This window comes from Arvicola amphibius, chromosome 9 (assembly GCF_903992535.2).
Source record: "Arvicola amphibius chromosome 9, mArvAmp1.2, whole genome shotgun sequence".
Lineage (NCBI taxonomy): Eukaryota > Metazoa > Chordata > Mammalia > Rodentia > Cricetidae > Arvicola > Arvicola amphibius.
The window spans coordinates 104,593,951-104,619,114 of record NC_052055.2 but is presented as its reverse complement, the minus strand read 5'-3'; the positions used below and the strand labels follow the sequence as shown (position 1 = coordinate 104,619,114).

The 25,164-nt window shown below is 47.2% G+C and overlaps 1 protein-coding gene across 1 annotated transcript in view; it reads left to right on the top strand.

The window, feature by feature from the left end:
- The first annotated feature begins 6,137 nt into the window (after window positions 1–6,137).
- Window positions 6,138–25,164, top strand: part of Stox1 (storkhead box 1) — a 56,350-nt gene continuing 37,323 nt past the window's right edge. The window contains exon 1 of the mRNA XM_038344166.1: window positions 6,138–6,438. Coding sequence (XP_038200094.1) covers window positions 6,138–6,438 — 301 coding nt within the window. The remainder of the gene's footprint in view (window positions 6,439–25,164) is intronic.

Here is a 25,164-nt window from a genome sequence, read left to right as displayed (position 1 = left end):
GCGTGAACGCGGATGTGGAATGTCAAGTGAAGCCCGGCGGGCTGGGTAGATAGATGAAAACACCAGCCCCTCCTTCTCCAATCAATAATCCATACTGAGTTTGTAGGGGGGGGGGGGGAATGCAGGGTCTCATGTAGCCTAGGCTGGCCTCAAAAGTGCTATGTAGCAGAGAATGACTTTCAACTCACGCATGTAACTCCTAATAAAAAGAGTGTCCTTAGGGGAAAAAAAGTTCATCTTCGACTATATGGCAAATTTGAGGCCATTCTGGCTTTCATAAAACCCTGTCACAAAAATGCTCCCCTTTAGCCTGGGCTACATAATGAGTTCTAAAGGCAGCCATTGCATACCCTTCAATAAATAACAAATAAACAAATAATCCACCTCCAAATAGTGTGAATCGCTCTTCAGTTTCCAATATTATGTGGGGTTTGTTTGTTTGTTTGTGTATATGTCTATTTGAGTGCATGTCACATGCTCTAGCGCACCATGCCCGTCTGCGTTCCATGCGCTACCATACAGTTTGTGAACTGGGCAAGGGGCTGGAGATTGAAACACACAAAGACTCACAGACAGAGACACGGGTCATCCTTGATGCCAGAATGCCCCCTTTATTGTGTACCAGAGCCGCCTATATAGGGATCCTTAACTGATAGCCATGCCCCAGCCAAACGCACCAGAAACCACTCCCCTGCCATCAGGGACTCCCTAGGGTCTCGAGGGTCTCGTGCTCAGAGCAGCTGCAGGCTGTCTCAGAGCAGAGGAAAAATTTACAAGAAATTTAGGATCTGGGGGTTCACAGCTCCCAACAACATGTCTCTGTTGCCCTCTGAGGCTAGAAGGGGACATTGGGGTTACAGGTGGTTGTGAGCCACCTGGTGTGAATGAATTCTGGGATCCAAACTCAGTCCTTTGAGTAGCCAGTGCTCTTAACTGCCAAGCCATGTCCCCAGCCCGGTCTTAGCCAGTGTTCTATTGCTGTGTAGAAACAGCATGACCAGAGCAACTCTAATAAAAGAAAGCATTTAACTGGGGATGGCTTACAGTTTCAGATATGTAGTCCAGGATCATGGCAGGGAGCCTGGCCGCAGGGAGCCTGGCCACAGGCAGGCAGGCCTGGTGCTGGAGAGGTAGCTGAGAGCTATATCCTGATCTATAAGGGGGAGGGGGAGAGAATGAACCTGGCCTAAGCTTTGAAACCTCAAACCCCAGTGACACACTTCCTCTAACAAGACCACTCCCTGGTGACTAAGCATTCAAATATATGAACCTATGGGGTCTATTCTTTTTTCTTTTCTTTTCTTTTTTTCTGAGAGAGGGTTTCTCTATGTAACAACCCTAGCTGTCCTAGAACTAGCTCTTGTAGACCAGACTGGCTTCGAACTCAAGAGATTCACCTGCCTCTGCCTCCTGAGTGCTGGAATTAAAGGTGTATGCTGCCACTGCCCGGCAGAGTCTATTCTTATCCAAATCACCAAATCTCCCAATTTTTAATTTTTGTTATCTTTGATCCACCACAGAATTTTAGTAAACTGTTAGGTGTGGTGGCACACCTCTTTAATTCCAACACTCTGGAGGTAGAGGAGGTAGAGGCAGGTGGATCTCTGTGAGTTGCAGGCCAGCCTGGTCTACATAGTGAGTTTCAGGGCAGTCGGGGCTACATAGACCCTGTCTGAAATAAAACAAAACAAACTCACATTTTTTATCCTATTAAAATACTTTAATATGCACATAAAATTGCTTTCAGTATATTTTCAGATAACCTAACATAAATTCAGGCTGCTTACAAATATACTGTCCCACCTCAAGCCAAAGAAAATCTTAATTATAAGAAATATGGCAGGGCTGGAGAGTTGGCTCAGAGGTTAAGAGCACTGGCTGCTCTTCCAAAGAACCTGGGTTCATTTCCCAGCACCCACATGGCAGTTCACACCTGTCTAACTCCCTCACACAGACATTCATGCAGGCAAAACACCAGTGCACATAAAATAAAAATAAAATAAATTATAAAAAAAGAACCATGGCTTGAGAATTTGCTGTCCCTTGGCTGCAGGTCCCTGCTAAGGTTCATGGGGAGAATGCTCACTGACTGCTACTCTGCTGCGGGGAGAATGGTGGCTGTCCATGCTGCTGAGGAAGCTCAGCTGGAAACAGACAATTGTTCTTACCTAGGGAATCTGAGCGATTAACTGTTTACCCCTGTCCTGTTGCTCCGTGTCCTGCAAGTGTTGCTAAGAGTCTGGGAGTACTGTGGGTTGGTAAAAGAGCTACTACCCTTTACTGTTTAAACTCTGGTTTGAGTCTAATTCAGGTCACTCTTGTGACCTCAAATTGGGGTAATGTGAGATGCTGATCTTTGCCTTGATGTAAGGAAACACCCGTCGCATTGAAAATGTCACTAATTGGTCTCCCCCTTGACAGGCATGTGATTGAACAGACGCTAACCTGCTAGCTGGAGGCTCAAACGTGGAAAGAAGCAGGAACAGAGATAGTTCCTCTCTGCATTATTTATGATCTCCCTATGGTTGCTTCTGTAGGCTGCATTGAATGGAGAATACAACAGAGTTCAAGGTCTCAGACTGGGGCTCTGCAGACCTTAGGTTGTATTCTCCATTCAATGCAGCCTACAGAAGCAACCATTGGGAGTGCATAACCAATACAAAGTTTTATTGGCAAAGAGGCACACTAATTTAACTCCAGGTTTTTAGCTTAGAAATAATTTTTCGTGACTAGAGGCTATCGATGGGAAGTGATGAGGGAGTGACCACTGCAGTGGGCAGACCATCAATGGGCAGTGGGGGAGATGGGGACCACTACAGTGGGCAGACCGTCGATGGGTAGTGGTGGGGTTGGGGTGGGGACCACTGCAGTGGGCAGACCATCGATGGGCAGTGGTGGGATGGGGACCACTGCAGTGGCAGACCATCAATGGACAGTGGGGGTAGGGTAGGGGGGAACCACTGTAGTGGGCAAACCGTTGATGGGCAGTGGGGGGGATGGGGTGGGGACCACTGCAGTGGGCAGACCGTTGATAAGCAGTGGGAGGGATGGGGTGGGGACCACTGTTGTGGGCAGACCGTTGATGGGCAGTGGGGGTGATGGGACCACTGTAGTGGGCAGACCATCGATGGGCAGTGGGGGGGATGGGGTGGGGACCACTGCAGTGGGCAGTCCATCGATGTGCAGTGGGGGGATGGGGACCACTGCAGTGGGCAGACCATCGATGGGCAGTGGGGGGGGATGGGGACCACTGCAGTGGGGCAGACAGGGCTGGGCTCTGACTCTCCAGAGAACAAGTCTGGGCAGCACAGCTGGCCTTCCTGGACTCAGATCTATGAAAGTTGTAAACTCCTTAACCGTGTGTGATGAACACCCCTCCACCACACTACTAAGATGAGGGTAAGCAGGCAGGTTTCAGAGCCTGAAATATTACTTCCTGAAGAGAAGCTGGGGTCATAGCCCGTCCAGGGCCCCAGAAGCTGAGAAGTAATCAAAATTCTTTTGTGAGGTACAGATAAATCATAGTTGTTTTTTTTTAATCAGATAAACCTTTACACACACAGAGAGAGCGAGAGAGAGCACTTTAGAACTTGAAAGGAAAGAGCATGTTTAACCTCACACTTCTACGGCAGTGGGTGGAGAGCTGGGCCTGGCATCCCAATGTTGACCTGCAAACCCCTGAGAAAATGAGCTACCTCAATCCAGGAGCTGGGATCTCAGGGGAACTGTCTCCTGTGGAGCCTCCTGCCTGGAGCATCTTCTCTACCCTGATTCTTACAGAGAGGATAAAAGATGCTCAAGACACCTCCTTCCTGCGTTTCATGATGAAGGACAAACTTGCTGTAAAACAATGTAATAAAGAGTATAACAGGGTACCCGGGCCGTGGCGGCGCATGCCTTTAATCCCAGCACTCGGGAGGCAGAGGCAGGCGGATCTCTGTGAGTTCCGAAACCAACCTGGTCAGCAGAGAGAGAGGTTCCAGGACAGCTAGGTTCTACACAGGGAAACCATGTCTCAAAAAAGAAAAAAAAAAAGAAAAGAAAACAAAGAGAGAGAGAGAGAGAGAGAGAGAGAGGGAGAGGGAGGGAGGGAGGGAGGGAGGGAGGGAGGGAGGGAGGGAGGGAGGGAGGGAGGGAGAACTGAAGATGAAGTCAGATCTATTTGCCAGTAGCCTGACTTGGCTGGTACGACGTTAAGTCAGACAATTGCTATGTGACTAGGGCACACTACTTTTTATCTGTTTGTTTATTTATTTAAACAATGTAATGCCTTCATTTTTTTATTTTGTTTTTGTTTTTTGAGACAGGGTTTCTCTGTAGCTTTGGAGCCTGTCCTGGAGCTAGATCTTGTAGACTATGTTGGCCTCGAACTCACAAAGATCCACTTGCCTCTGCCTCCCAAGTGCTGGGATTAAAGGCATGTGCCACCACTGCCCAGCAAAATGCCTTCATTTTTGCTCCTTCAGTAGCTCTTGAGAAACGGCAGTGACCTTGGACTAGACTTCGGGTTTTTTTTTCATTTTTTTCCCCAATGTACCGGATGAATCTTTTCCCAAGGTTAAAGAGAAGGTGGCTAGCCCCAGTGGACATCAGGGGCAGCACAGAACAAGATCGTCAGTTAAATTAAGAACTACTTTCCACCTTTACTCAGGCAAATGGAAGTTTTAGCCCCAGACTAGGGATCAGACAACTAGCTAACAACTGAGGAGAGAGCTCAATGGGTAAAAGCTGAGTTTGCATTCCTGAAGCCCATGTAAACCGAGGCAGAATAGCACATATGTAATATGTGTATAATCTACAATAGTCTGTACTCCTAGTGGTCCTGTACTTCTTGGGGAGCTGGGAGGTGGAGACAGGAGAAATCCTGGGAGCTCTTAGGTCAGGAAGCCTGCAGCACAGAGTGGCAAAACAAACAACCCTCCCTCATGCGGGAGGTCAGAACTGGCACCGACGTTGGAACATGCACCATAGCACACACATACTCGCACTCAAACTTGAACATGCGCGCGCGCGCGCGCGCGCACACACACACGTGCATGCATGAGATATAACTGTATCCAAGATGCTTGGGGCCAGAATTCAGATTTTTTTTCAGATGCTGGCATCTTGCACGCAATTCCCGTGATTCATGTTCATTCCCCTTACACAAAGCCTGAAGGCGATTTTGTACATGTCATGTGTGGTATTTTTCACTTTTTAGTCTGCAATAGTTAATAGGGTTAACTGGGCATTGTTATTTATACTATCTGTGATTTACGGTGTATTTACAATGGACAGAGCATGGATTATCTCATTATTGTAGTTGTAAGGTTAGGCGTGGTGGCATATGCTTGTAATCCCAGGGTTTGGGGGACTGAGGTAAGGGGATTATGAGGGTCTCATCGGCAGAAGGCGAGGAGGAAAGAGACATTGATGATTGATAGGGAAGTGAGAACTCTGGAATGACCCTCAGATCTTGCCAAAGCACCTTCCTCCTTATAGTACTGAGTTTTGGTGCTAAGGCTAATGCCTATCCTGTCCTTTTTCCAAGGCTGTTCTTTCAATAGATCCTTTTCCTTGGGGCCCAGGACCTAAATTCCAGTAGGGCCTGTTTGTCATGGCCCAGGAGCCCCAAAGGGTGAACTAGGAAAGCCCGTGATCTGCCCCTGCAGAGCGATAAGGACAGAGTGTCATCTCAGAACCCCCAGATCCTAATCAGGGCCGGGTCCCACGATTTCGCCACTGCCTCTCGCCATTAGGGTGGCACCTCTCCATCCCTGCTTTCCTCAAAATCCTCAAAAGAATGGGACACGTTAGGAGAGGAAACAAACCCTAGAACTTCAGAAAGCCACGGATGAGTGGGTCCTCAGAGTACTTAGACCTGGACGGTCTCCTCATCTCTCAGCAAAGACCAGAGAACTTGCTTGATAGGTCAGGAGCAGAGCAGAGGCTCAAACCTGGGTCACCTCCCACTCTCGACCTGGGTCCTCTCTGCCCTGCGGGTGGAGGATGTCCAGTCTCTTCTAGTTGCTTGGGGGGACCCGGGAGTGACAGCGGCGCCCTGGGAAGCCGCGCCCCGCCCTGGCCCCGCCCCCCACAGCCGGCTCCAGGGGCAGCAGGTGCGGGCTCAGTGAGCGCGGGTCCCGCGGGCGGACGGTATGGCGCGGCCGGTACAACTGGCGCCGGGCTCGCTGGCACTGGTGCTGAGCCCCCGGGAGGCTGGGCAGGCGACAGAGAAGCGGGGTGGCCGAGCGCTCTTCTGCGCCTTCCGCCGTGCCAACGCGCGCTGCTTCTGGAACGAACGCCTGGCACACGCCGCCTCACGGCTCGCCTTCCTCGGCTGGCTGCAGCGCCGGGTGCTGCTGGTGCGAGCGCCCCAACCCTGTGTACAGGTGCTGCGGGATGCCTGGAGGCGCCGAGCCCTGCGGTCGCCCCGAGGCTTTCGCATCACCGCGGTGGGTGAGTGCGGGCTGGAAGCCGAAGTGACGGGATGAGGGTGGAAAGCCTGAGAGGCGGCCCCGGATCACAGCTACAAGTAGCAGGGGAAAGGACATTTTAAGAAATTAGGCTCAAGTTCGAGAAGGAATCCGCTTGCTCCATTCTTTCTTTCTAGCCTTATTCCTACTTTTAACTCCCTTTCTTCTTTTCTTTCGTTCTTTCCTTCCTTTCTCTTTATTCCATTTCAGTATCTGTTGTTCGTGGTTGTGGTCTTGGGTCAGCCAGCTTTGAGAAGTTTGGGAGCTCGTCATTAACCAAACAGAGAAAGTTCCACCTCTCCAATCCTTTCAGACTGACCCACTGGCTGGGAAACGGACAACCGCTGTTTGCTTGCAAAATAGAGATTCTCAGTTGAGAAACGGAACCACTACACCAGGGACTGGCCACTGACACTGGCCACTATACTCAGGCATCTGTGACAGCCCCTCGCTGGCTGTGGGTGGCTGTGGGGACATTTGACAGTGTGGTGGTGACAAGTGGTCAGTTGTTTCAAGCCCTGACTTTCAACTCCTCCCAAGGGAGCTCTCAGTCAGTCACAGGTCCTCCTTCTCCTTCCACCGCAGGAGGAGCCCTGCAAACAAACATTGATTTTACTCCCTGGTGCAAGGGAACAGGGGTCGGGAGGTACCTGATGCTGTGCGTGGTCTCATCCAGGGATGGTGGCCTCGGCTATGTGGTTTTGCAATTTTCTTTTTTTTTCTTTTTCTTAAGCAAAGAAATGTAGGGGTAGGCTGGGTTAGAGGGGGCAGACATCGTGAAGGTGAACCGCCTTCCATGTAGACAGGTTTCATCTTTTGGGAGTCGAAAGATTAGGTCTCTGGCTTTGAAACAGGGAGTCAAGTAGCCAAGTCAGAATCCTCACCAGGGAAGGGGGCTTGCAGATAGATGGATGAGAAGGGCTTCCAGTCTGTGTCCTGGACTTCTCTGGTTTGAATTAGTGGTTACATTCTCCCGTTCCCTGCCTCCTTCCGAAGGGTGAGCAGTGTATATTTCAGAGAGGAAATTGGATGCAGTAGGGGTCTAGACCCCAGGGGTGAAATAAGAGACGATTTATGCAAAGTCTGAGGCAGCCATGATACCACCACTGGGGCCCAGGGAGCTATGGTGCAGAGTTGGGTAGAAAGGTGAACTGGCTGCCATTCCTTCCCAACACGGTGCACCGGACTAGCGTCCAGTAACAAGACTCATTGGATTTTTGACTTATTTATTTTTGTGTATGTGTGTATGCATGCCTTGGTAGATATTTGGAGGTCAGCTGACAATTCTTGGGAATCAGGTCTCCCTTCCACTGTGTGGATCTCGGGGATCGAACTCAGGTTTTCAGGACTGCCAGCACGTGCCTTTATCCACTGAGCCATCTTCCTAGCTCATAAAAGACTCATTAACAAGGGAAGAGCATAACAGGTTTATTTAAAGTTTTTTGTTGTTGTTGTTTGTTTTCATTTTCGTTCTGTTCTTTAAACTGAGGTCTGTACCAGGATGCGGTGGTGCACGCCTTTAGTCCCAGTACTCAGGAGGCAGAGGCCAGCCTGGTCTATAGAGTGAGTTCCAGGACAGCCAGGACTACGCAGGGAAACCCTGCCTCAAAAAACAAAACAAATGCCTGAGTCTTGTAGGTTCCCACAGAGGCCAGAAGAGGCCCAGATGGCCTGGAACTGGAGTTATAGCTGGTAGTGAACCACCATGTGGGTGTGAGGACCTGAACCTGGATCCTCTGAAAGAGTGCTCTTAGCCACTGGGACTGGTTTTTTTTTTTTTTTTTTCTCGAGGTAGGGTCTAATGCAGCCCAAGCTGGCCTCAAATTGTCTGTACAATCAGGGCTGCCTTGGACTGGTCTTCCTTCATCTGCCTTACATGTCTTGTTTATGGGGGTTGAACCTAGGGCTTTGTGCACGCCAGTCAAGCGCTCTGCCAACCTGACTACAGCTTCAGCCTGGACAAGCGCTATCTGATGTAGGGACAGAGGCCCCTGGATGGGGAGGGGTGTTTTTGTTTTGAATTGGATTGCTAATTACTAACTTGAGATGCCAGAGTCACCGGTCATCAGCTCTTGGGCCGCCTGGGAGTCTCAGAGGGCAGTGACTATGGGAGAAGGTACTTTCCACCAAGAGAAGTGAAGTTTCAGTCTACCCTTGGCAGTGTGGTCTTCCGGAAAGCCAGCTGGGCCTCTGGGGACAGACAGCTGTAGGTCCTAGCTCTCTTCTTAATGCGATTTGTGGGAGAGAGTAAAATACAAAAAAGGAACACAAAGGGTCAATTTGACTTCTGCTGTTGACTTGGATCTTCCTGGAGGCTCATGCCCTCTTGCAGAAAGGCACATGGGCACAAGGACTGTGGCTGATTGACAGCTCACACAGAAAATGCTGGGAGAGGAGGGGAGGCCATCTTCATCAACTCAACTGTGCTCCCAGAGGCCCTTCTAGTTTCTGGAGCTTGTGGGGCCTCTAGCACTCAAACACTGGGATGGTGGCCCAAGTCTGTAATGTTGGTATTCGGGAGGCAGGAGATCAGGAGGAAAGACCCTTCTCAGCTAAATAGCAAGAGTTCATACCCAGCCTGGGCTGTGTAGAACCTTGTCTCAAACAACAAGTGCTATCAAGTTTGTTGGGCAGGGCAAGGCTCTTGCTGTGCAAGCCTAGGGACCTAAATTTGATCCCTGAAACCTGGGAGAGAACAGGTTCCACTGTATGCCTCTGACCTCTGCATCCAGGCGCCCACCCCGGCGCCCACCCCGGCGCAGTGATAATAGGCAAAACCAAACAAATAATCAAGAAGGCAAGCACCACAGGCCTTCAGTAAGGACAGACATGAGTCCCCAGCACAGTGGCACCGGAAGCTGCAGATTTTATGTTCCCCCTTCAGGCGTGTGCTGTTTCTTTCTCTCTTTGCTTAGAGACCTCTTTTGTCCCCCCCCCCCCTCATTAAAGGAAAGCCAAGGTGGGGACCGCAGAGTATTTTCCTGAACACAGGGGCCCTGACCCTTCAGCTTGCCGACAGCAAGCAGCTGCTTCTTTAGTACCCTTAGGCCTCCAGTGTTTTGTTTGGGGTTTTGTTGTTTGTTTTTCGGTAGCAAATGACATTAACTCATGAAAGGAGACAGCTGGTTTGCTTGCCCAGCTGAGTCACCACGTGGGGGGGGGGGGGGGGGGGGGCAGGGGCATCACCCTTTGTTTGGGCAGCTCCAGTTGCTGCTCTGAGACGCTACCTCCTGGGACAGATAGGAAAGGCGGGCAAACCAGCAAACTGTGGGATGCCACTTGTCCAAATGAGCTCAGAGTCTCTGCTCTCTCTCCCTGACCCCCTCTGTGACCTTGGGAGTCTCCAACTGGCTGGACTAGCTGACCAGGGAAGCCCAGGATCCTTTCTCCACGCCCAGGGCTGAGATCACAGGGAACACACCCTCACACACATACTGACTGATCTCTGGCAGCCCCAGCATCTTTTCACACTTTTTAAAAATTATATGTGCATGAATCTTTGTATGTATGTGTGTGCATCACTTACATGCCTGGTGCCTGTGGAGGTCAGACGACAGCAACAGATCTCCTGGAACTCAGAACGCCTGTGAGCTATTACGTGGATGCTGGGAACTCAACCCCAGTCCTCTGTAAAAGCAGCAAATACTCTAAGCTGCTGAGCCATCTCTCCAGCCCCCCACTCCACATGACTATGTAGACTAGGCTGGTCTACATAAATCCTCCTGCACCACCTCCTGAATTCTGGGACCAAAGGCAGGTGTCACCACCCTGATGGCTTTTTAATTTTTTTTATTTTTTATTTTATTTTATTTATTTTTTTTTTTTGAGACAGGGTTTCTCTGTGTAACAGGAACTAGCTCTTGTAGACCAGGCTGGTCTCCAACTCACAGAGATCTGCCTGTCTCTGCCTCCCGAGTGCTGGGATTAGAGGCGTGCACCACCATGGCCCGGCTCCTGATGGCTGTTTTTAAATACAGTCTTCCTGAGGCTGAGGAGATGACTCAGTGAGAAGAGTGCTTGCCGCACAAGCCAGAGGACCCACATAAAAAGCCAGGTAGGCGTGTCGGTGCAGACCTGCAATCCCAACACTGACAGGGGCTGGAGACAGGCAGGGTCCTTGTTCGCCAGTCAGCTTAGCAAAATCACTGAGAGACCCTGTCCCAGAAAAATAAAAGTGAAGAGTGATTGAGGAAGTCGTCCAACATTGACCTCTGACCTTGACACCCATATACACGTCCATGCACACACACCTGACACACCTGCATGTACATGTACACGTACAAACGTATCCAACACACATACTTTAAAATAAACAGTCTTCATTAATTCATTCATAGACCTGATTATTCTGTTTGGTTTTTTTTTTCCTTCCTTACTGGTGAAGGTTGCCCCCAGCAAGCACTGGACCACATCCCAAGCTCGGTTTTAAACAATATGGGAATGGGTTTGGGTGGTGACGGCGTGCTCTGGTGTGTGTAGGGCCAGAGGATAAGTGGCAGGGCTTCGTTGGTTCCTTCCACCATGTGGGTCCTAGGGATTGAGCTCAGGCAGGTCATCAGGCAAAGCCACAAGCACATTTTACCCACTGAGCCCTCTCGGGGGTCCTCTCAGCTCGCTCTTTTGAGACAGTCCTATACGGTGGCCTAGACAGGTCTGCGGCAGCCTCCCGGTGACCTGGAATTACAGGGGTGACTTCTGGGTTCTGGTGTTTTAATGCATCTTTCTCTAGGCTCGTGTGCCTCAAAAGAAAGAAAAGTGGGCCTGCTCACATGGGAGAAGGAAGGATAGCAGAGTAGGTGACCACATCCCAGGATCTCTGAGCACAGCCTTTCAGCTGAGCTGCATGACCCTTGCCTGACAGGAGGGAGACCCTGAGCTAGATACCCAGGACTTCCAAATGAATTGAGCTGGGTGTACATGTTTATCTCACTGGGGAGGCCAAGGCAGAACTGCTGTGAGTTCAAGACCAGTCTGAGACATATAGTGAATTGTAAGACCCTATTCAGAAGCAAATTAAGGCATCCAAGTAAGGTGACTCTCCTCTGTCATCCCGACACCGGTGGCAGAAACAGAGGGGTCAGGAGTTCAAGGCCACCCTCCAGCCACTTGTGGCGTTGGGAGACAGTCTGGGCTGGTGAGACTTTGTCTCAAAATTAAAAAAAAAAAAAAAGTGACTGGTTTAATTCCTGTATTTTCCATTTTTATTTGGATTGACCAAATGTTTTTTTGTGTTTTGTTTTTTTGTTTTGTTTTGTTTGTTTTGTTTTTTGGGAATTGAACTTGCTGGGCAAGAGCTAAGTCACTAGGCTACATTCTTCCCCTTTATGATGCCATTGTGCAGGGCTGCAGTTTCAAAATCTAAAACAGTCAGGACAAAATGGTATTATTCTGGGGGCTGAACATGCAGTTTAGCTGGGAAAGTGTGTAACATGGAGGCAGCCTTGGGTTTGATCCTCCCTGATGTGTTAACTGCATGTGGTGGAACAGGTGTGTAACCCCATCATTTGGGAAGTCAGGAGGTGGAGGCAGGAGGGTCTCTGATGCCAACTAGGGCTATACAGTGAGTTCAAGGCCTTCTCAGAAAACCGAAGAGGGGAAAAAAAAAATCAAACATCATTCCATTGGTGAGAAATGTGGAGGAAGGACCCGACGGGACCAGCCCTTTAGGTGTCTGAATGCCAGTGTGTTAGCCTGCCCTGCTTCCAGGCGGAGGTCTTCTTCAGCTGGGTTGTTTTTCTGTCCTGGTGACTTGGAATGAATTGGGATGATTCTACCCGTTTCTTGGGTAGGAAGGGAACGGAGGGTATGAGGTGACTCTTTCCTCTGTCTCTCTCCCTTCAGCCCTCCTCAAAGGTCAGGCTCTCTCCCTCCCAGGGAGCTTGTCATCCCTTTTCCTCCTGGGGCATGCATGACAAAAACAGCTGCTCCCTGCTCTCAATGCCCTCCTTCCCACTCTGTCTTCAGTCACGTTTTCTAAGTTCATTTGCCAAGGGTGTGTTCTGCTTTGTACCTTTGTCTGCTCAGGGGCACCCACAGGCTTCGCAGTGGGGTGTCTTGTGGGCCTGTTGTTGTCATCAGACTCCGTGAACTGCATCCAGCACCTGGTAGCTAATGATCCCCAGCAGAATCCTGTGCTAGTGGAGAATGTGAACCTTGGGACGTTCGCAGTTTGGTGGTGAGGACAGCCAGCGTTCTCAGGGAGAAGGAAGCCGCTTGTCAAGACTGTTCGCTGTACTCAGCTCATTTGATGTTGGTCTTTTATTTTGTGGTCTGGGCACTGCCACCTGTGCACTGGTGCTGTCTGCAGAGGCCAGAAGGAAGGGGTCAGGCCTCCTGGGACTTTATAGACCACTGTGAGCCACCAAGTGGATGCTGGGAATTAAACCAAGGTCTTCTGGAAGAGCAGCCAGTGCTCTTAACTGCTGAACTATTTCTCAAACCCTGATACTATCTTTTTTGAAAATGTATTCATTTGTGGGATAAAATATGCAAATAAAGGAACGCGCGCGCGCGCGCGTGTGTGTGTGTGTGTGTGTGTGTGTGTGTGTGTGTGTGTGTGTGTTTTGCACCAGGGTCTCATATCACCTGAGGCTGGCCTGCAACTTACCCTGGAGCCAGAACTGAAGCTGACCTACACCGATCCTCTTGCCTCTGCCTCCAAAGGCTGGGACTACAGGCGTTTGCTACCCCTGTAGAATGGGTGGATCCTTCGTGTGGTCAAAGTCACCCTCTCATGACTCTGTACCATTTCCTTAGCAGTTTATTAAGGATCAGGGAGGGCTGGGAGTGGGGCTGCATGCCTCGATAAGTTCCAGGATAGCCAGTGGGTTGCAAGCAAGAAGATAGATATGTATAGTTGGTATAACAAAAGTTATATTTATTATACTGGGGGCCATCACACAAGGTTCACACTAACTCCCTAACTATGGTTCTAAGCCTGTCTCCTCAAGGCAACTCACCCGTGTGTCGTATCTTAACCAAAGGTCAAGTCCAGTCTCTAACAAGAGTCAGGATCCTGGGAGACTCTCCAGCCATAGGACAGATCAAGATGGCGTCTCTCCAGATGTGCAGAGCAGAGCACTGCTCTTAGTCTCTGCTCACATACTGTCCAGGGGTGTCATGGGGGCGTTCCAGGACTGTGCCTGGTTATCTTGAGCGAGTGAGTGATGTCACTGGGTTCTGGTTATCAGGTTCAGCTTTGGGTGCAGAGAGATGTTTGACTAAGCTATTTTTACATGTCTACAGAGGCGTGTTTTACTATGCTCATCACAGTTCATCCCCTGGGCCACGGTCCCCGTGGGAACCACATAGAAGAATTACTAATGGTTTCACAGCAATTTGCAAATTCAGGCCACAACAGGAAAAGGAGAAAGCATAGAACGAATATTTCAATCACTAGCAGACAAATAAATGCTGGAAAATAAAATCTCAGACACTAAACCACACAATTGTTAAAGCAAAGAGGTCAAAACAATGTCAATCACAGGATATTGCTGTGATCACCATTTTATATACATATTTCCCAAAATTTATATTTTATCCTGGTTTGGTATGCACCAAGTTGAAAAACACATCCAGAAATAAAAGATAATGCAGAATTTTCACACAAAAATGTTGTGAAGGGGGGCATGGCAGGGTTGGAGCGATAGAACTCTGAGCTAAGCATCGTCCTTGGTCAGGGTCAAGTAGCAGCACGTGGGTATGGCCGTGGGTCAGGTTTCTTCTTTAAAAAACAACTAAGAGAGCCGGGCAGTGGTGGCGCACGCCTTTAATCCCAGCACTCTGGAGGCAGAGGCAGGCGGATCTCTGAGTTCGAGGCCAGCCTGGTCTACAAGAGTTCCAGGACAGGCTCTAGAAACTACAGGGAAACCCTGTCTCGAAAAACCAAAAAAAAAAAAAAAAAAAAAAAAAAAAAACAAAAAACAAAAGAAAAGAACTAAGAATCCAATAAGTTTCAGCTTCCAGTGTCGCTTCCCAGTTTTGTGTATGCTAATATATGAAAAACCCGCAGGGCAGTGGTGGTGCACATCGTTAATCCCAGCGCTCGGGAGGCAGGTGGATCTCTGAGTTCGAGGCCAGCCTGGTCTACAGAGAGAGTTTTAGGACAGCCAGGGCTACACAGAGAAACCCTGTCATGAAAAAAACAAATACGAAAAAGCGAATGGTGGTTGCAAAGCATCAGGAAGTCAGGAAGAGTCTCTGTAGGCATTTCTCTTGGGTCTCATGTCGGCGTATACAGACCATGTCTTTTGGCAAAAATTGCAATTACTTAATGGGCCAGAACCAAGAATCTGGAACACAACATTCCTGGCCTGAAGTGTCATGGAGACTTTTCTCCAATCATGGTTTGCACAGATGTGTCCGCAGGAACCATACATAGCGGGTTTGTTCCTTCTGGTGTGATAGTGGTATCTGGAGCTCATTGCCATGGTTCCTCCTAAAGCCAATTTACATGCCCGTAGCACAATTAATAAAAACTCAGAGACAGATATTGGGGTTCAACTTGAAGGTCAGAAAAGAAAAACAGCCAGTCACTGGCTCTTACCTCTACCTCGGTCTGAAATGGTGATTCTGTCTCCAGCCAGTCACTGGCTCTTACCTCTACCTCGGTCTGAAATGGTGATTCTGTCTCCAGGAATCTCAGAAAGATGAGACTGTGGGCTGTCTCCTCCAGTTTTATACTCCTCTCTAGGGCTGAGATTAAAGGTGTGCGCCACTACTGCTGGTTTCTATGGCAACTAGGGTGTCTACTGGGATAAAAGGTTGTGGGTCACCACTGCCTGGTCTGTAAGCTGATCAGTGCGGCTGTTTTACCCTCTGATCTTCAGACAAGCTTTATTAAAATACAAATGAATATCACTACATGTGCCAAAAGGGCCAATATGATATAAGAAAAGCCAAAAGCTCTCCTTTATCCAGTGAATAATTTCCATGTGGGGAAGCATGAGTAGTTAAATCTAAATATTCTACCAGCCACATCAAATGAAGAACATTTTTGAAGGTTGCTGCTAACTCTGTGGGTATAGGTATTAGTGTCTGCTTTGGGTGCAACTGGTAAATGTTGGACTCTCTCTGGGGTCTTAATATCCCTAGTGGCCTCATAACCCATTGGCTGTGTCATGTTAAAGGAGAGAACGGTAGACATGGCATTAGTTTCTTAGTTAGGATTTCTATTGCTGCGATGGAACACCATGATCAAAAAGCAAGCTGGGGCCAGGCGGCAGAGGCACACGCCTTTAATCCCAGCACTCGGGAGGCAGAGACAGGCGGATGTCTGTGAGTTCGACCAATATGGTCTCCAGAGTAAGATCCAGGACAAACTCCAGAGAAACTCTGTCTCAAAAAACCAAACAAACTAAAAAAAGCAAGTAAGTTGGGGAGGAAGGAAAGGGTTTATTTGACTTCAGCACTGCTATTTGTCAGGGCAGGATCCTGGAGGCAGGAGCTGATGCAGAGGCCAAGGAAGGGTGTTGCTTACCGGTTTGCTCAGCCCACCTTCTTATAAAACCCAGGACCACAAGCCCAGGATGGCCCCTCCCACCATGGGCTGGCCCCTCCCACCATGGGCTGGCCCCTCCACCACTGATCACCAATTGAGAAAATGCTTTACGGCTGGAGGCATTTCCTCAGCTGAGGCTCCTTCCTCTGTCAAAGTGACACACAACCCCCAGCACACCTCGCATGCCATCTCCATGTTCATTTATTGTATAGGGTACCTGTGTTCAGACATTAGGCTAGAGCTCGTGGACAGGTTTACCGCTCCTAAGAAGGGAGCCGTAGCTCTCGTGGCAGGTGTAGAGCCAGACAACCTGGTTCTACAGCATAAAAAGTGGAGTCCAAGGTGTCCATGGTGATGATTTAGAGGCTAGCCGGGAGGCTGAAGCCTTCATGGAGCGCGCAGTAAACTCCATTGCCAAGGTCTGTGAGTTGTTTGCAAAGACTGAAGGGGTCAGTTCTGGTATTTGGAGCTCATAGGACAGAGGGTGGGTGGGTGGACACAAAGGTGACATGTGTCTTCCTGGGTCTGGGGTCCATCCATCTGCCTGCCAAGCTCATGATTTCAGTTTTCTATCGTCTTGTTTTTTACAGCTGAGCAGTGAGCCACAGTGTGTATGTACCACATTTGCATTGTCCTTTCCTCCATCACGGGACACTCAGGTTGTTTCCATTTCCTAGTTATTGTGAATAGAGCGTCAGTGAACATGGCTGAGCGGGATCTGTGGAGTGTGCCGAGTCCTTTGGGCACATGCCGAGGAGTGCTATAGCCGGGTCATATGGTAGATTGGGTTCTGTCTTTTTGGGAAGTCTCCACTCTGATTTTCTTAGAGCCCGCAGCAGTGTGCCGCCCATCAGCAGTTAACGAGGGCTCTCCTTTCCCTACGTCCTTTCCAGAAATTGCTGTCAAGTTGTTTCACCGATCTTTTCCATTCTGAGATGAAATCTCAAAGTTGTTTTGATTTGTATCTGTTAACTGCTAGGGATGGTGAAAAAAATTGAGACATTTTTTGCCTTTTTTTTTTTTTTTTTTTTGGAGAATTCTATTCAGATCCCAGCCCCATTTTTTAAATGGGTCATTTGACCTTTCTGACTCTTGTTTTTTGAGTTTTATATATTCTGGCTATTAATCCATTCTGTGAGCTTCCTCTTCCCCCAGTTGATTGTTTCTGTAACTGTACAGAAGCTTTTTAGTTTTCTGAAGTCCCGTTTGTCAATCGTTGGCCCTTTAGTTCTTGGGCGAATGGAATCCTATTCAGGAGGTCCTTTCCTATACCTACTTCATGTGGGACGCTGCCTATGTTTTCTTCCAGCAGTTTTGGCGTTTCCGGTTTAGGCCTTTGATCATTTGGAGGTAGTTTTTGCATAATCTGGTTCTTCTGTATGTGGACATCCAGTTTTCCCAGCACCAGTTGTGGAAGATGCTTTCTTTTTCCAGTGTGTGTTTTCAGCATCTCTGTCCAGTGCTAAGTGGCGGAAGTCATATGTTCTTCTGTTTAGGTCTTCTGTTGTGTTCCCTGGTCCACCTGTCTATTTTTGTGCCAATACCACATTGTTTTCATGGTTCTATAATATACTTGGATCTGGAATTGCAGTCCCTGTAGTGTTCTGCTGTTTTTGCTTAGGTTCTTTTGGCTACCCAGGGCCTAATGTAGTTCCTTATGAAGTTTCAGGATAGTTTTTTTTTTTTTGCTATTTCTATGAAGAATGAGGTGGGGATTGTATTGGTCATTTTCATATTAATTCTATTATTAATGAATGAGCATGGGATGTCTTTATATTTAGTGCTTTTATCTCTACAGAGGTTTAAAGTTTTCACTGTAGAGCTCCTTCACTTCCATTGTTAGATTTATTCTTAGATTTATTATTATTATTAGGTTTTTGAGACAGGGTTTCTTTATGTGTTCTTGGCTCTTCTGCAACTCCATCTGTAGATCAAGCTGACCTTGAACTTAGAGATCTGCCTTCCCCTGCCTCCCGAGGGCTGGGATCAAAGGCATACAACACCACAGCCTTGCAGATATGTCATTTTCTTTGAGGCTATTGCGGATTGGGGGTGTCCATGAGCTCCTTCTCTGTATATGCGTTGTTGGTGTAAAGAACAGAAAAGATCTTAATCTGTGCAAGTTGATTCTATATCTTTCCACACTGATGAACTTCTTTATCATTTCTAGAGTTTTCTGGTAGAACTTTTGGGGGTCTCTCTCTTTTTTTTTTAAATTTTATGTGCATTGGTGTTTTGCCTGCATATATGCCTATATGAGGGTGTCAGATCTTGGAGTTACAGACAGTTGTAAGCTGCCATGTGGGTGCTGGGAATTGAACCCGGGTCTTCTGGAAGAACAGTCAATACTCTTAACCACTGAGCCATCTCTCCAGCCCCCTTTTGGGGTCTCTTATGTTCAGTATCATGGCATCTGCAAATAGCGATAGTTTGACTTATTCTTTTCCTATTTGTATCCCTTTAATCTCCGTCTCTTGCCTTATTGCACCAGTTAGGACTTCGAGCACAATGCTGAAAAGGATAGAGCAGTCGGTATCCATCCTGTCTTGTTCATCACTTCCGTTGTTTGGCTTCCAGCCTTTTCCCACGAAGGATGATGTTGCCTGTGGGCTTTCGTATGCAGCTTTTGTTGCATTGAGGCATGTTCTCTTTAGCCTTACGTTCTCAAGCCTTTTATCGTGCAGGCATGTTGGATTTTGTCAAAGGCGCTTTCTTCATCTACGGAGATGCTCATATGATTTTGTCCTTAAGTCCATTTATGTGCCTTGTTACATCTGTTGACTTGGGTGTGTTGAACCATCCCTGCGTTTCAGGGATGAAGTCAAACTGAGCATGCTGTATGATCTTTTTTGATGTGTCTATTCTATTTGCAGGTGCTTTATTGAGAAACTTCGAGTCTATCTTCATTGGGGACATAGGTGTTTAGTTTTCTTGTGACTTTGCCTAGTTTGGATATTAGAGAGATACTTGCTTCATAGGAGAAATTTGGGAGTGCTCCTTCTCTTTCTATCTTCTTGAATAGTTTAAAAAGGATTGGCGGTAGGTCTTCTTTGAAAGACAGAATTCTGCTGCGGCTCTGCCTGGTCCTGACAGGGTTTTTATTGGTGTTTCAATGTCCTCATTTGTTAGGTGTCTGTTAAGGTTGTTGATGCTAACGTGGAGGGAGTTTGGCTGAAGCTGAAAAAGTTTCTTTTTGATTTTCCAGCTTCATGGAGTATAGGTTTTTTAAATATTACCATACAATATTCTGAATTTGGTGTCTGCTGTAAGGTTTCCCTGTTCATTTTACTTTTTACTTTTTCTTTCTCTTAGTTACTTGAACCAAGGGTCTGGCAGTCCTGTTTGTCCCCCGAAGAATTGGCAGTAGATTCGTCAACGCTTTGTTTTGTTTTCTTTGTTTCTGTTTCATGGCTTCTGCTCCGGTTTTTATTATTTCTTGCCTTTGACTGGGTTTGGATTGATTCACTATTTTTTTCAACTTAAGGTTTTAGATTTGTTTTTGTTATTTTATCTGTGTGAGTGTTCTGCCAACATGACTGTGCATCACACGTGTGTCTGGTGCCCTAGCAGGTGATGAGCCTCCATGTGGGTACTGGATCCTTTGCTACAACAAGAAGGGCTCTTCACCACTGAGCCAACTCTCCAGCCATTTTCAACTTTTTTAGTTAAGGCATTATTCTGATTTCTATCTTTTTGCTTTCTCTTTTTTTCTTTTCACATATGAAGCTGTTTGTTTGTTTTTTTTTTTAGCAACTTAGAAACCAGCTTGTGAGGATACATCCCATTTGTCAAAGAGAACTGAAATTGCAGGTAGCCCTGGAGCTGAGGTGTCGAAGCTCCCACCTGGTGCCTGGGATTTCTTTTTTCATTTTTTAATTTTTAATTGCTTTTTGGGGGAGATAGGGTTTCTCTGTGTAACAGTTCTGGCTGTCCTGTGGGACTTGTTTTGTAGACCAGGCTGGCCTGGAACTCACAGAGACCCACTTGTGCTATCTTTTTTTTTTTTTAAGATTTATTTGTTTTATGTATGAGTACTCGATGTCAGAAGAGGGTATCAGATTGCACTATCCATGGTGGTGAGTGACTGTGCTGGAGCTAGGAACTGAACTCCAAACCTCTGGAAGAGCAGTCAGTGCTTTTAACCTCTGAGCCATCTCTCCAGCCCTGCTTCTTCATGAAGTAAGCATCGGGCAGGTGTTTGGGGATTTTAGCTTTGCTGATATCAACTTTTGTAGAGGTAGATGACAAACTTCTTGTGTGTTCTACGCAGAACTCGGTTGAGGGCAAGAGGTCCAGTCACAAGAAGCAAACCTCTGCCCAGCTGCTTCAGGAAAAGCACCCACTCTCTTTCTTGCCCCTGTGGCGCCTGGTGATGATCTATCTCTATTGAGTAACATTTTCAAGTCCTGGATTGCCTTTGTCACTTCCAAGAGCCTACATTTGTGTTTTCTTGGGCATTTCGGGCGCTTATTATCTCTAGGCTCTTTTTTCTTGGTTTCGTTGCACTGTTTCTAGTATCTTCTTTAAATTCCTTTCATTCTTTGAGGAGGTTCATGATTGGCCTTTCTTTTTTTCTTTTTTCTTTCTCTTTTTTTTGCTTTGTTTTGTTTTTCGAGGCAGAATTCTCTGTGTACCCCTGGCTGTCCTGGAACTCATTCTGTAGATCAGGCTGGCCTCAAACTCACAGAGATCCACTTGCCTCTGCCTCCCAAGTGCTGGGATTAAAAAATGTGCACCACCACTACCCTGATCCTTCTTTTCTTTTCCTTTTTCCTTTTTTTTCTTATTTTTTTAATGTGCATTGGTGTTTTACTTGAAGGTGTCAGATCCCCTGGAACTGGAGTTACAGACTGTTGAGAGCCACAATGTGGAAGCTGGGAATTGAACCCGGGTCCTCTAGGAAGAGTAGTCAGTGCTCTTAACCACTTAGCCATCTCTCCAGCCCCTCATAATTGTTCTTTTCATTTCTGTATCCTGGAGCTCATCTAGGTAACTCTCATTGGCAAGCATTTGGACAGGACTGGTGAGTTTGGAGAGAAGCTGTCGACTCAAATCTTTCAAATTGTTGGTGTTCCTGCAAGAAAGGCTGGGCACACGGATTGCCTTTGTTAGTTTTAAGTTTGTTATGGGTGGAGCAGGGTGGTGGAGAAGAGAAGATGTGGGGCTGGGGACGGATCTAGAGGTTGGAAGTGGGTGGAATGCAGTCAGATGGGCAGAGGGGACTGGTCAGGTGCATAGGACATGCTTCCTGGGGTGGGGGTGGAGGGACAGGTGGGATAACATGTGGGAGGGTCTTGTGATGACAGATAGGTAGGCAGGATACAGGGCCAAGCCAGTGCTCTTAACCACGGAGCTGCCCCTCCAGGACCTGCCAGATGCACCTCCAAACAGAACAATGGTCTCTCTTAGCTTATACACAGGACAAAAACAGTTGCTTCTTCCCTTCCCCAAGGAGAGGGCTTAGAATACCAGATAAGAAGGCTCTGTATTCTTTTTCTTTGGAGTATAAATAATCTCTCTAGAGATCTCCCCCTGGAGATGTCTCTGAGCCTCCTGTTCCCTGGCAGGATGAGGTTCAGTGAGTCACATGGGCTTCTCCCTCTCTACGGTTGTAGCTGAGTTTTCCAAAGCTCTAGGAACTCAGGTTTCTGACTCGATGTTTTTAGAGAGGTCCAACCTTGCAGAAACAAACTCCTCTGTCTGTAGCACACAATCGTATCCCTTGGGTTTTGCCACAGTTGACTGTATTATGTTTCCCACAATATGCCTGCCACTCTGGTTTTTTGTCTTTTGTTTTATTTTGTTTTGAGACAGGGTCTCACTATATAACCCTGAACTCCCTATAAAGACCAGACTGGCTTTGAAATTACAGAGATCCGCCTGCCTCTCACTATTGGCTGTTTGGTTCCAAGCTGATCAGCAGATGCTAGGACCTAATCCATTGTGGGTTTGTTTTAAGTGGCACCCACCCAGTTAGTGCCTGGAAACCCCAGGGGCAGGATGACATTAATGATACTGCCATGGTATCAACTTCATTCTCCAAGACTTCCAATTCTAGTTATTTGAGAAAATCTCATTACTAGATAGACCTACCTTAGAAGCCTGCTCTGGGCAGTTTTATGTCAACTTGACACAACCTCAAGTCATCTGAGAGGAAGGAACCTCAACTGAGAAAATAAGATCCAGCTGGAAGGCATTTTCATAATTAGTGGTTGATGGGGGAGGGCCCAGCCCATTGTGGGTAGTGCCATCCTTAGGCTGGTGGACCTGAGTTCTACAAGAAAGCAGGTTGAGCCCGGTGGTGGCGGCGCATGCCTTTAATCCCAGCACTTCGGGAGGCAGAGGCAGGCAGATCTCTGTGAGTTCAAGGCTAGCCTGGTCTACAAGAGCCAGTTCCAAGATAGGCCCTAAAGCTACAGAGAAACCCTGTCTTGAAAAACCAACCAACAAACAAAAAAGCAGGCTGATCAAGCCGTAGGAAACAAGTCAGTAAGCGGCTCCCCTCCATGGCCTCTGCAACAGCTACTGCCTCCAGGGTTTTGCCCTGTTTGAGTTCCTGTCCTGACTTCTTTAATAATGGGCTGTGATATGGAAGTGTAAGCCAAACAAACCCTTCCCTCACCAAGTTGCTTTGGTCACAGTGTTTTTTTTTTTTTTTTTTTTTTTGTCACAGTGTTTTATCACAGCAATAGAAACCCACAGTAGGACAGGAACCAAATCAGTTATTCTATAAATAATGTGGTGGTGTATGCCTTTAATCCCAGCACTTGGGAGGCAGAGGTATGTGGATCTCTGTGCATTCCAGGATAACCTTGTCTATGCAGTGAACTCCAAGACAGTTAGTGTAGCATATTTTCTTTAGGCCACAAACCAGTTCTCAGTTCATGACACAGAGACTTATTGTTATGAATGCTCAGACTTAGTTGATGCTTAACCTCCTAGCTCTCACAACTTATTTTAACTTGTTTCTCTTCATCTATCTTTTGCCTCGGGGCTTTTCAACTTCCTTTCATTCTATATGTCCTACTTTGTGTCTATCTGGGTGGCCCCAGGCCTCTCCCTTTCTTTCTCCCTCTTTCTCTCCTCCCTTGTTCTCCCTTTTCTGGAACCTAGATTCTTCCTCCTATCTATTCTCTCTGCCCGCCAGCCCCAAATATCCCTCTACTGCCCAGCTTTTGGCTCTTTGGCTTTTTATTAGACCAATCAGGTGCCTTAGGCAGGCAAGGTGAAACAGCAACACATCTTTACGTAATTAAACAAATGCAGCATGAACAAATCTAACACACCTTTACATAGTTACAGTACTATTCTGCAACATAAACAAATGCAACACATCTTTACATAATTAAAGTAACATCCTGCAACAGCTAAGGTTACATAGAAAGCTTGCCTTAAAACAAGTCTGTAGCTTCCCAAAATTACTGTGTTAACCTAGTTCAAGATGTATACTCTTTATAGCTGGATGGTATGGTAATAACTCGAACAGATTTTGCTATGACTTGCAAGGAAAAACCTGCAGCAAATTCTTCCATGTAACAGGCTAGTGAGTTGAAGCCAACCTCAGTGCCTCTTCGGCTAAGCAGTCATGAGTGGCAAGAACAAGGAACAAGGTTTTGTTGTTGTTTGTATTTTTTTTCTTTCTTTCTTGTAGAATTTTTCTCACTGTTGGAAGCTGCCCACAGAGCACACACCAAGCTACTTGGTCATTTGGGGTTTTCATAAATGCTTTAGGGTTTCTGATTACTGTTAGGTATTTAGGAGATTGCCTTTTAGTTCCCTTTGGCCAGAACTTGCAATCTTAGCAAGACATTTCAGTAGGGAGAGCATCTCCAGTGGGGCTGGGATTGCCACGAACTTCAGCCAACACAGACGTGGTGTAGTCACCTGGATTCTGAGGAGGACCACACCCCACAACCCTATTGCTTCCACTTGGCTTTGCTATGAAAAGAATTTTAAGCCAGGTGGTGGTGGTGGCACATGCCTTTAATCCCAGCACTTGGGAGACAGGGGCAAGCAGATATCTGTGAGTTGAAGACCAGCCTGGGCTGCAGAGTGAGTTCCAGGATAGCCAGGACTACACTGAGAAACCCTGTCTCAAAACCCCACCCCTCCCCCAAAAAAGAATTTTAGGATTAGTCAGGTATGAAGCAAAGTTGAACTTATTAAATAAAGATACTGAGATTTAAGTGTATGCTTGGAGCTAAATACAGGATTCTGAGACCTTTGAAGTTGCCTTGCTCAGAGGATGTAATTTATAATTGGATCCAAAGATTAAGCAAAGTTTGAAAAATTAAGTTAAAAAAAATCCATGAGTTGTCTCCAAGTTGTAGCTTGGTTGGTAGAATGTTTGCCTAGCATGAACAAAGCCCTGAGTCTTAATCCAGGTGAAGTGGTGCACATCTGTAATCCCAGCACTGAGGAGGTAAAGGCAGAGAGGATTAGGGGAGTTCAAGGTCATCCTCGGCTACACATAGAATTTGAGGGCAGCCTGGGCTACATGAGACCCTATCTCAACAAAACAAACCTGAGAAATATTGAACAACAAATTTCTGTCATTTCTGAATGCCAGAGGCCGTTGACAGGTTCCAGAGAGGAGGCAAGCAGTGGGCGAAGAAGTGAGCCAGGCCATGGTGGCAGCCAGAGCCTTGCAGCCTGACCAACTGGCTGTCGGAGTTTGTCTTTATTTATACAGAATTCAGTAAGCAGAGATAGATTTGTGTTGTTCCAAAACATAGATCGTTATCATTTTTGTTTTCGAACATGTGTTTGAGGTTTTTTTTCTTGCACATCTGGACTCATAAGTTTAGTCATCATTGATAAACAGAGTTATTTTTTACAATCGTTTTTGCTCATCAACCCCACAACCTAATTTTTAAGAATCTAGAGGCGTATGACAGCCTGTTCTCAGGCTGGTAGCTCTCTTCAAGGGCACCAGACAGAAAGAAAATCTCCAAGCTAGCCCAGGCAGTTTGCCGCGCCCTGAGCAGTGTATTATTAACTCTTAATGGTCAGAGCGCCCAAGGGAGTCCTCAGGCCAAAGCTTCCACAGTTGTTATTCTGGCAGAACATACAATGTTTATATTTTATATCTTTATAGAATTCGTTCACATGTCTAATCCTGGCATTCTGTTGTTCCTTGGGCCTATGGCAGCACAGTGGCTCCGCACCAGATAATGTTTCTAGTAAAGGGAGATCCTAACACTTCAAGAC